Below are 12,794 nucleotides of genomic sequence, written 5' to 3' on the forward strand. Positions count from 1 at the left end.
ATGACTCACGAACATGCGTACTCGTATAATTGAATGGGTTGTCTCTATGTTTGACAAATACGAGTTAGTGTTGAACCATATGACATGTTTAAGTATACGGGTTGTGTTCTTGTTATGTTTTCGGACCCGACATCCCGAACGCAACTCAATTTCCATCCCTAATTAAAAGTCACTTTATTTTTGGTGCTCTTTTTCTTGTCCTCACCACTTTTTCAATAGACCACCTCTTTTTGTCAATGATCCATTTTGCTTCAACGTTGTTTGGTAAGATTGTCAACTCGAATGGATGTGTTTATTTAAAAAAATTATCATTTTAACTTTATGAACAATAACAAAATGATTCTCAAAACCTCACATTTACAAATTACATGTCCATATTGCTATGCCAAATCAAGTAATCTCATAAAAACCAAATTTATAAGTCTCATTAAAAAAAAGTTGAAATAATTTCCCTAATATCATGAGAATTTCACAAACAGTTTATGAAAGTCTAAAAATGGTCTAAAAAACAAAGTTGTATTTCTTTCCTAAATCCACATCTTATATATTTTCTAAATTTAAGCCCGATTTAAGGTCCTGAACAAAAGTAAATATGAGGCCTTTAAAAATAAGGGTGTCAAACGGGTATTTCCTTAAGAAAATAATACCCGACCTATATTGTAATTTGGCTTTTCGGGTTTCGGGTATTCGGGTTTGAGGTCGGGTCGGGTAATTATCGGGTATACCCGAAACTTTCTTAAATGACCATTATTGATAACTTATTTATTTGTTGTTTTTTTTTTTTTTTTTTAATTTTTATATGTTGGTTGGTTTAATAAAGAATTCGGTAGGAAAATACTCCATACAATTAACAAGTACATATAAAATAACAATACAAATCATTATAATATGTTATGTACTTTTTTAATACCATTCCGTGCGATAGTGAGAAACTGAGAATTGTGATGACGGTTCAGGACTTCAGCTTTAGCGTCGTATTCCCTTTGCAAGTTTGCGTCGACTGTCGAGTCGCCGTTCATAAGAAGGAAACGAATGGTTTGGTTTTATTTGAAGTGTGCGTAGGCGACTACATTTTATATTTGATATTATTTAAAAAATGAATTTGGGTATTCGGGTATACCCGAAAATAAATATTCATACCTAAAACCCGACCTATATTATTATCGGGTTAACCTATTACCCGAATGTTCATACCCGTTACCCGTTCTACCCGACCCATTCTACCCGAATTCGGAACGGGTCGGATGGGTAGAACGGGTTTCGGGTTTTTTTGACAGGCCTACTTAAAAATACCAAAAATTCTAATTACATAACTTAAACTAAAGTATAGTAAGGTTTAACAATTGAATTATAATAATGTATATATATAATTGAACCGAAGCATATAGGATCGTATTCCAATATTTCAAACATGTATTTGATGCTTTACTACACTCCTTTTTCGAAAACATGTCTCATCACATTAGATGAAGTTTTAGTATCTTAACCACACAAGCTTACAAGCTTTTGTACCTATGCAATTGGGGCCAAATCAGACTTCTGAACTTGAGCAACCTAACCATAAACACCATTTCATGTTGCCTTTATTAGTAAAACAAAAACAAAATCATACAGCCAATTTTGGATATCAAGATTGAATTGCGACTTATAGTCCATAAATAGATTAAAGAACAACACCTATCAAAAAAATCTTGAAATCATACCACTTTCAAAAACCTTTAATTGATTCACCTCTTAATACCCTTCAAATTATTAAAAGTTCAACATTTTTAGCAAGTGATCTGTTGAACATGCAACATAAATCAAGAAACCACAAACCAAAATGAACTATAAATAATTATATACCCATGAAAAAAGTTTGAAATTAAACTAACATTCAAAAAGAATCTACACATATAATGTTCATGGTGTCTCTCCCGAATTGCCTTTGCCTTCTCAACATCTTCATTATTTCTCAAAACTAACTCTAACTTGAAACACCTAAAAACTTAAGAAATGAAAAAAAACAATGATTGACATAATCGAAAAATAAATTTCAATTAACTTAATTGAACATTAGAACTTTATATTTAAGAAATAGTATTTAGAACTTGTAGAACTATATAGAATTAGAAATAATAATTCCTGTCAAAAACAAATTATCGAATTAGTTGACAAAATAGAAACAAATCTAAGAATATTGAGAGAGAGAGAGAGAGAGAGAGAGAGAGAGAGAGAGAGAGAGAGAGAGAGAGAGAGAGAGAGAGAGAGAGAGAGAGAGAGAGAGAGAGAGAGAGAGAGAGTCATGGGTTTGTTAGGCGTGTCGTACACCTAAACAAATAAATTTCACTCTTTCTAATATTTTATACCAAAAGGTAGCACATGGAAACATGGTTAAATCAACAAAAACATAGCCTAAAAGGTCAATGCTCATTTGCATAATACACATATTAGTCCAAATAAAAAATTAAATATAAAGGTTCTTTCATTTACACCCAAAGTTCTAAATAACGGAAGACGTGACTTAGCGGCAATATCAAACCTCAAGTTTTTCTAAGCCTTAGCGAGCGACGTCGTTTGTAAGACGTGACTCAATGCGGGAATTTTGTAATAATTAATATTTTTATATGTATTTTCAACTATTATTCATTTTATATACATATATGAGTTAAGACGGTATTTTGGTAAAACTTGACAGTAGGTACAAGTCTTGGAGTCATGATGCGCCATCACGAACTTTTTAGAACATTGTTTACACCTAAACAAATAAATTTTGAGTTTGTTTCTCTTCATTTTTACTATGTTCTTCCTAGCCGTGTGTATATATATATATATATATATATATATATATATATATATATATATATATATATATATATATATATATATATATAATTTTGAGTTTCTCTTCATTTTTACTATGTTCTTCCTAGCCGTGTATATATCTATATATATATATATATATATATATATATATATATATATATATATATATATATATATATATATATATATATATATATATATATATATATATGGGGTTAGAATTAAATGTGAAGTACAAATATTGTGTGAATGCGTGACCATTTTTTATCCATTGGATTAAGTGAATGAAATGTTATGATTTGAGGGTACATGGTCTTAACATGAGAAATCGTTTACAATATAATTACACAAAATTAATTGTAGGAGTAGTTTTGTCTATTAACCTATATTTAAAAAAGGAAGATCCCTTATTTATCTCATAATTTGATGATATTTTTATTAAATATTTGTTATCTTTTTTATAAAATTAAACATGGATAATTACATCTTTTAAACACAATTCATGTCATATTACGATGAACACATCCTATTTTTATTCCTATAGAATGTGATTTTATTCAAGAGAATTTTTTAGAATTACCATTCTTAAAGAATCCACCTACATATATTATCAGGAATTATAATATGCATTAAAATAATAATCATTCTTATTGACGTAAAAAATTCTTTTAAAAATCATGTAAAACGTTACACCAAAACTCAAAAAGAACAATGTATTCTTTAAGAATATTATCATTCTCATATAATATATGCAATACGTAGTATTTTTACACAATACTCATATGCTTCAACAAAGTCGTAACAATGATAATTCTTGAAGAATATAATATATTCTTTTTACACCCAATTAGATATTACAAATTATAACAAATTCTTGAAGAATATGCGGTAAATAATTTTTTTTATATGAATTCAGAAAAAATGAGCATTTTGAAATAACACAATCTCTATTATTCAGCAAATCTTTGGACTCATAGAACCACTATGAACCACCTTCAAAGCCCTTTGGTGATGTTAAGCCGAAATCAAATTTTCTGCAAGTGTCTCCGGCTTGTTTAATATGTCTTTTGTGTTTACATTCCCCCTTAGCTTTTAAACTTTTGCACAACTTTAAAACTTCTACTGTGCTTAAGAAAAATAAAATCTATGTTTATGCATGTTTCTTGTTCTGCAATGTTACTTCATAAATTAAGTAAAAACAACCTTATAAAAACGGTTTATACATTTTTATATGCGTATTTTACAAAAGAAAAAGAATAAAAGCACATATATGTTGTGACTTGGAAGTTTATAAATATTAAAATAATCAATTGTTTGATATATTTTGATTATCTTCTTTTCTCCTAAGAACTAAATTACTCCATACTGTCAAGTAGTACTTCGTAGTCTAATTCCTTTCTTTCCAAATTGTTTCTATTGAGTGGAGGATAAGAAAAAGAAAACGAAATAAGGTTCCAAATAACGAATTTGAAAAAATAATATAATTCATAAATCTAATATAAATCTAATCGCATGAACTAATTTCAAAACCATGCTAGATAATCCTTAATCTCACCATACCAGCTAACACACTAAAATTGAAATCCAAATGATAAAGTTTAAATATAAACCTCAATATCGCAAGGACAAAATTGAATGTTTTTTACTTTCTTGGTGAAATCAAAGACGATTGAAAAAAAAAGGTTACCTGATTAAATATTTGATATCTGGTTTATGTAAAACAATCTCCGAACTTGTCAAGGCTTTTACAGTTATCGCACAAATCATATCGGATGATTCAGTTTTTGAGGTATCTAATCAAGATCTAATTGTTGGACTATGAATTCACGAGTTGATTGGATTAAACAGGATGTGATCGGAAAATTTGATGACGATGTTGAAGCTTGTGATGTTGGAGATGGTGATTGGGGGTAGAGGCGATGGTGTTGTAGGGTATGTTGTAGAGATGATGAAGGCCATGTGAAACAATATAATCGTGATCTCTGGAAATGTTCCTTAGTTACAGGTCTTATATTTTTAATATTCCTTAATTATAGAATTGTTAAATTTGGATATTATTTTCATTTATTACAATTTTGAAATTACCTTATATAAATTGATTGAACTAAAATAGGTTACACATTCACACAATATTTATGGTTTATATATGAACCTAACTCTCTCTCTCTCTCTCTCTCTATATATATATATATATATATATATATATATATATATATATATATATATATATATATATATATATATATATATATATATATTCTTGTAGTTAAAAAAAGATAAGATATCAAATCAATAAAAACCTACGATATATAATAATAGTATTTTCTTTTTTAAAGTTTAATGATAATCACATATAAAATAAAAACTTTATTATTAAATATGTAAAACAAAGTTTATTATTTATATGACAAAATTCAAAAAACATAATCCTTTATCTTTCAACATTTAGCAAAAGCCCTTGCATTTATTTTATATGTAGATAAACCTTTACATTTTTAGTTATTTTCACATTAACCCAAATATCCAGTTTAAAAAAAAGAAATTATCGATTGTTTTATGACACATTGATTTTTTTGTTTTTAGGTGAATGTAGAAAACAAAAATAAGCGGCGTCATCTATTGTTTAAGGTAAAATATAAGAAATAAACTATTACTCAACAACCATTACTCAAACAAAAATAAACGACGTCGTTTTTTTTTTTTTATGTGAATCTAACAACGAACAAGATAATGACATGTCACAAAACAACCATTAACTTCTATGAAAAAAAATGAATATTTAAATAAATCTGAAAAGTAACTAAAAATATAAATTTTTTTTACATATGAATATATATTTTTTAAATATTGATAGATAAATTGTTATATTTTATTTTTGTTTGTATTTTGCCTTGTTTATATGAATAGTTATCCATTTTCTTCTTAAAACACGATAAAATTTTGATTGGATGATACAAGAATAACTCCCATAATACTATTATTTTACCCAATAAGTCAATAACTCATTAAAAATTAGTTACATTGTCCTATGACCAAATTTTATTGATTAACCCTTTTATTATTCTGTCAAAATTTGAAGGGTAGAAATGAATTTTCATCCATATTCCATGGTAGGCTTTCTTTCTAGACTCGGCAATCGTCAAATCGTCACCGCCGTTGCTTAACATCGACGGAAACCGACCCCATAAAAAATGGCGACAATTCCATTGTCAACCATTCACACGATCCTCCCACCACTACCCCCTTCACTAACCCTCCGCCGTCGCCCGTCTAACAATCTCTCATCATTTCAAAAACTCTTCAGTCCTTCCAACAAACCCCTGATTTCCACCTTCACCTCAAATCTCGTCAAACCTTCAGCAATGGACTCCATTTCTTCCACGAGAGTCCAATCGAGCGGCAGTTCTAGTGTTCCCGATCTAGGGCTCATTCAACGTGCTATTCAATTGGCTCAATCATCACCACCCACATGGCAATCTGCTATTTTCAGTAATTTTGTGATTTTTCTCGTGGGATCGCCGCTTCTGGTATCGGGATTATCTCTCTCCGGCATCGCCGCCGCCTTCTTGCTGGGTACTCTTACTTGGCGTGGGTTTCGACCATCGGGATTTCTTCTCGTCGCCACTTACTTCGTTATTGTAAGTAAAACTCAAACTTAATTTGTTCAACTCGATCAAAGTGCCCCAGCTTTATATCAATTGATAGTGGGCAATGATGTTCTGATGTTCTCTTCTCGATCAAATACACTCGATGGGTTTTTTTTTTTCATTTTACCTCTGGAGATCTGATCTTCCCAAATCCCCAATTAAGCACAAACATAGCACTTCAAGATTTTGAATTCTTATGCAATTTGCCACCCAATGAAAGCTAAAGTTTTTCTATAATACTTGTTGTCATAAGATTTGAAGTAGGTGTAAAATTATATTTTACAAAAAGAATGCAAACTTCATACCATCTTGAGCTTTAAAAATAGTTTGTTTGACTACAAAAAAAGTCAAAATTTCTCCCTAATTCTCAATTTCCAATGAGCCAGATTTAGAATCTTGTAAATTTTCTTTTGTACTTTCTGTTTGTTTCATCCTTTCTAATGTGTTCAATTTGTGAAACAAGATGGCCCAATTAGGGGTGTTTGGATGTATGGTCCACTTAATGTCAATCACAGCACTTAAAGATTTCTGATTTCTCATGCATTTTGGCACAAAAGAAAGAAAACATTTTTCTATAATGGTTCTTGACCTAAGCTTTGAAGTGGGTATCAAAATCTATCTAGAAAAAGAAGGTAGAATTCAAGTATCTTGATCTTTAAAATCAGTATCTTTGACCACAAAAAGTCAAACTATTTATGTGTGTCAACTATTTATAGTCAAAATAACCATATCAATAAGTGCTCAAAGGATGTAAATAACAACAAATCATGTGTTTTATAATCTTTAAAATCGAAGGGTACAGCAGTAACAAAAGTAAAAATAGCTCAAAAGGAAGCTCAAGGTATTGCGGAGAAGAGAAAAGGAAGAAGAGGACCCGGGAGTGTGATTGGTTCAAGTGCTGCGGGTTGTGTTTGTGCATTGCTTTCAATTTATGGAGTTGGTGGCAAAGTGTTTTCTAGGGTTTGGGAACTCGGATTTGTTGCTAGTTTTTGTACAAAGTTGAGTGACACCGTGTCTAGTGAGATCGGGAAAGCATATGGCCAAACAACGTAAGTAATTCTAGAATCTAGATATAACCGTCTAGTAAGGGTTTGAATCTCAGTAGCAGTCACAGTCACAGTGTGGGAGTTTCAGTTCCAATATGAATTGCGCTGCCTTTTTTGCCCACTACCAAATGGGCCTACTGTGTACCTGATTTACATCTCACATGGGAGCTCAGGGATTGCTGGAAGAATAACCTTTTTACAGATATAACATTACATATAGACTTGAATTTATTTATTTGTTTTTGTAGATATCTAGTAACAACGTTGAAGGTCGTCCCGAGGGGAACCGAAGGGGCGGTTAGTGTTGAGGGAACTGTTGCCGGGGTTTTAGCTTCGATTGTTCTTGCATTTGTCGGCTGCGTTATGGGAGAGGTACACAATGTTCTATCTTTTCACGTCTTACATTTCTTATAAGGGTGTGGTTACCTCTCCTTCCAAAACGCGTTTTAAAGTTGTGAGGTCAATAGATCCCATCAAAACTTTGCAGTTAAGCGTATTTGGGCTAGAACAGTACCACGATGGGTAGCCCCCCTTGGAAGTCCAAGCAGACAATATCTTAGTACGTGTGTCTGACACATGGAAAAGTTTTTTAGGCTTGACAAGGAGGGCAATCATGTTTTTTGCGCAAAAATTGAGTCCTTGTCCTTTTTTCTTCTTTATTCCACTTTTTTGAGTAGGACAAAATTGTACTTTTTGTCAAATTGACATCATTTAGTCATGTTCACATTTCAATGCATGTCAAACGCAGTACAAATTATTATTATTTGTACTGACGAGGCCTTAAGCCCTTAATTGATGGGATTAAATATTCTAATTATTAGGTATGTTTTATATTTTGTGATACAAGATTAAGGTTGCGGAAGCAGTCGTATGTGTGTTGGCATCACAAATTGCAAATGTTGGTGAAAGTGTGATAGGGGCTGTGCTCCAAGATAAAAAAGGATACGAATGGGTAAGCAAAAAAACGTGTTTATTTATTTATTTTTTATTTTTTCCATGCATTTGGAACATTTTTTTTTTTTTTAAATTTCTACAAGTCTAATTGTGCCCATGTTTTTTGTAGCTTAACAATGATGTGGTAAATGTGATCAATATATCGCTGGGAAGCATACTAGCCATCTTGATCAACCAATTTGTACTCCAAAATTGGCTTCCATAAACAACCTAGTTTAAATTCTTTCTAAGTTTGTTGTATAAATGGCTAATTTTAATGATAGTTTCATACGCTAAAATTCTTTTTTGTTTAGAATGAGTTAGTAATACATTTGGGTGCGTTGTACTTTGTATAGTGTAACCTAGTTTCAAATAGTAAACCTAGTTTCAAATTTGTTTCAGAATGAGAAACTTTCATTTACGAATTTTCTAAAGTTTCAAATTTGCTTTTACTTTAGTATTTGGATATTAACTAGTCATTTATATAAGTGTTGGGGATAAAGTTGCTTATTTCACGCATGTATATAATATCATGTGAAAATATGGTGAAGATTAATTGTAAACCAATCTTCTATTACTTTATAAATTACAAGCTCATTAATCGACTAGTTGGTTAATCCTCTTAATCATTAAGATGGTAAAATAAGGAAATTAGTAAAACACACTATTATTAAAATATTTAGAGGTTTAATTTGAAAACCCAGAAGTTAGAAACATTGGTAGATGTCATTTGTGAAAATTTAGGTTGAAGGACTAAAAATGTGAAATTCAGAAAAGTTACATTTGACCTTGTTTGACTTAGTTAGACGACTTAAATGTCAATTTTTATGCAATATAGGGTTAATTTGAAAAGAATAAAACTATATTTCCAGACATTTGGAAACATATTGTAGCTAATATTAAAAATACACAAATAGAACATAACAAATTTGAAACTTGGTTACTATTTTATGAACTATATAACATCATATCCCTAAATTATTCATCCTTTACATCGATTTCATTACACCACCAAGTTATATTATAACTTTTACATCCACAACAACAACTTCTCAATCAATTCAATACATTTGTAACACTACACACACTACTAAACCCACAAACTTCTAGAAAAAAAAAAACATTAAAACTGTCGTCTCCTTTTTAAGGTACCAGAATCAGTTTGTTGACAACCATAAAAACTTGGCATAGGCAAGTAGCAAACATCAGGAACAAAAGCAGCCGCAGAGTCCATCTGGCGCTGCTGATGCTGACGTGGACGCGCTTTTTGCCAGCTAAGACCTGAAGCAGTAGGCGGTGAAGAGATTTGTGGGACCGCCCATGACGCATCCGGGACCCGCCCCAACCCGTCTTCGCCATCTGGCTCGACCTCCATGGCTCGTAGAATCGGGGACCCGTCTGACTCACTCAGCTTCCCACTATCAGCCTATTCAAATAAAGCTAAATGTAAAAAAAAAACGTTATTTCTTGCATAATAAGTAATTCATTTTTACCTTATTTGAGCTATTGTCCAAATAGTTGAAATTCTGATTGAAATCAGTCAATGCAAGAAAGTCATCAAACTGCCATTGTTGAATATTCTCAGTAGTCACTCCTCCTCCAGTAAAAGACATCTTATTATTAGGTACAAAATCATCAACTCTTGCAGATTCAACAGGAGGCATAATTGGATCAACAGTTTTCCTTATCATTGATTGTGATTTTTCTGCTTCTGGAGCCTTGTCGCCATTAGAGTATGATGACTTTCCTGTAGATGATGATGCACCAATTTCAGGACCTTCGACACCTACTTTCACTCCTGTAAGTAGAAACCTTTGATGGGATGAAACTAAAGTGTTGACTTTATGTATCGCAATATCACATTTTCTGCATAGCAAAGCTCTGTCTTCAAGACAAAAGAAGTATCCAACTGCTTCCTGTATAATTGAATTCATTGATTGTTTCCAAGTTCATAGACGAATCATCGTTAGTATGTTATTTCCTGAACATGTATGTAACAGGTAGAAAATTCCTAGAATGATTAGAAGTGAATCAACTGAATTACAGTTCAATCGATAAGCCAAAATGATCGATCTATCTTCCTAATTTCCAGAAGAAATTCCTATCAACAACTGGATTCTAAACATGTTGTGGCCCATACGATACAATAGCATGTGTTGTACCTAACTCGATCAAATCGAAATCGAAATCGAAATCATTAAGCAAAAACGAAAAACACAGGGAAGTAATCAAACCTACCTGACAAATATCACACTTTGGCATTTGAGAAGTGGAAGTAGAAAGAGGAACTCTCTGATGCTTACTAGCGAGTTTGTTAGCAGCATGTACTTTCTCATCGCAAGCCCAACACAACGCCGCCTCATCGGCACAACAAAGCACCGTCGCCTCCGCCGCTTCACAGACGTTGCACTGAATTTTCATCGTTCGAGAATCAAATCTTGTGACAATTCACGGATCTTATCCTCTATATGAAAGTCTGAGATCTAGGAGAAGTATCTTAGGGTTTAAGAAGTAAATGGGCCAAAAAGGAAAGGAGGTGATATAGAAAGTGCGGTTTTTTTTAAGAGAACATGTACTGTTTGTATTCAATGAATCATTAAAGTGTGTATTTAATTAATTAATTAATTTTTCAAATAATAATAAAATGGAATATAAAAATAATGATATTTGTTGCGGCGTACGAACACGCAGTGTACATGTGTGAATAATAAGGCGACCGCTTTCTATCAAAGATAATGTATTTTTAGCTATTCAAGAAAAAATATAAATATTTTTGGATTTTTTTGAAAGATAATGTGATTTTAGTTATTCAGGAAAAATATAAATACTTTTGGATTTTTTGAAAGATAATGTAATTTTAGTTATTCAGGAAAAATATAAATACTTGTGGATTTTATGAAAGATAATGTAATTTTAGTTATTCAGGAAAAATAGAAATACTTGTGGATTTTATGAAAGATAATGTAATTTTAGTTATTCAGGAAAAATATAAATACTTGTGGATTTTATGAAAGATAATGTAATTTTAGTTGTTCAAGAAAAATACAAATATTTTTGGATTTTTTCTTTTCCACCGAATGTTTGTTTTTTAATAGAGAGGTTATATGTATAACATCAGTCATAATTGGCGAAGTATGAATTAGCCTTTGAATCGTGGCTTCTTGTTCATCTTTCAGTGTCACCTTTCATTTCATGTTGTATTTCTTTTAGTCTTTTATGGCTCCTTCCTTTCAAAATGACCGTGAAAAGATAACATATTAGCCTAATAATATTTATGAAATTGGTCTAATAAGTTGATAAATTTTTGACAAAACTTCAAAAATGGTCCCGTGGTTTCCAAAAATATCAAGTTTAGTCCCTAAGTTTAAAAAACCTCACAGATGGTCCCTGTGGTTTCAAAACTTTTAACAAATGGTCGTTTTCGCTAACTCCGTTATCTTTTGGCCGTTAAGTGAAACATTTCTGTCATTTCACTACCACAAGGACCATTTATGAAGTTTTACCTTATTTAAAAAAAATTATTTAATATTAAAGGGTCCCACCCCCCCCCCCCCTTTCTCTCTCTCTCTCTCTCTCTCTCTCTCTCTCTCTCTCTAAAACCCTTGAAAAACTCTTTATAATTGCTGCAAAATTTATAGGTACGCAATATTAACCAGTTGTTCGTTAATAAAAGGCTCATCCACCCTCAGTGTGTTCGTTCAAGCAAGTTCATCATCATTCAACTTGTCCAAATCACAATCTGGTAATTCACAACTTTCGTTATCCTTAGATCCATATAGTTGGATATCATCAAGATCACCAAATAAGTCAAGTGGTGAAGCAAAACTGCTAGAGAAAATGGAATCCAACTCTAATTTCATATCTCACTCTCTCAAAAACACATATACATACACAAACATAAACAACTCTCTCTCTACCATGTTCATCTTCATCTGATCATCATCTTTGTTATGGTGAAGCTGTGAAACGAGAAACAACCAGCTTGGGGGGGGGGGGGGGGGGGGGTGAACAAATTGATGTCATTGGGGCATTTGCACAAACAGTTGGTGTGTAATTGAAGAAAATCACCATGAAATCTTTATTTTTACTTCTAACTAAAATCCAAATTGGAGCCGAACTCAATACACACAAATGTATAATCAAAGAAAATGAAAATATACACACAAAGCTAATAATCTAAAAACATATGCCACCAAATAACAACTAAGCTTAGGTACATGACAATATATTGACCTAGAATCAAAACTGATTTTTGGTTAGGGTTCTTGACAGGGCATAATCCATATATTCTTGAAGAAAAGTTTGAGAGATAGTGATGGCCCCTAGATTCTGATATGTTCTATAGAACCCTAATTTCTTTGAC

The 12,794-nt window shown here is 31.7% G+C and overlaps 2 protein-coding genes across 3 annotated transcripts; one reads left to right on the forward strand and one right to left on the reverse strand.

The window, feature by feature from the left end:
• The first annotated feature begins 5,901 nt into the window (after positions 1-5,901).
• Positions 5,902-8,856, forward strand: LOC111898956 (protein VTE6, chloroplastic). 2 transcript variants are annotated; one of them, XM_023894837.3, is made up of 5 exons: positions 5,904-6,443; positions 7,248-7,501; positions 7,747-7,870; positions 8,346-8,450; positions 8,562-8,856. In XM_023894837.3, exons 1-5 carry the CDS (start codon positions 5,997-5,999, stop codon positions 8,655-8,657), a joined length of 1,026 nt encoding a protein of 341 aa, XP_023750605.1. In that variant the 5' UTR covers positions 5,904-5,996; the 3' UTR covers positions 8,658-8,856. The 2 variants fall into 2 exon arrangements, with proteins under 2 accessions (XP_042754515.1, XP_023750605.1); XM_042898581.1 differs by lacking the exon at positions 8,562-8,856 and having other exon boundaries at positions 5,902-6,443; positions 8,320-8,450.
• A 496-nt stretch (positions 8,857-9,352) lies between these two features.
• On the reverse strand, positions 9,353-10,984 carry LOC111898955 (B-box zinc finger protein 22). The gene is made up of 3 exons (XM_023894836.3): positions 10,670-10,984; positions 9,925-10,347; positions 9,353-9,857 (listed from the first exon to the last, which is right to left on the reverse strand). Exons 1-3 carry the CDS (start codon positions 10,850-10,852, stop codon positions 9,555-9,557), a joined length of 909 nt encoding a protein of 302 aa, XP_023750604.1. The 5' UTR covers positions 10,853-10,984; the 3' UTR covers positions 9,353-9,554.
• Positions 10,985-12,794: the final 1,810 nt, after the last annotated feature.

This window comes from Lactuca sativa, chromosome 9 (genome assembly GCF_002870075.4).
Source record: "Lactuca sativa cultivar Salinas chromosome 9, Lsat_Salinas_v11, whole genome shotgun sequence".
NCBI classification, from domain to species: Eukaryota; Viridiplantae; Streptophyta; class Magnoliopsida; order Asterales; family Asteraceae; genus Lactuca; species Lactuca sativa.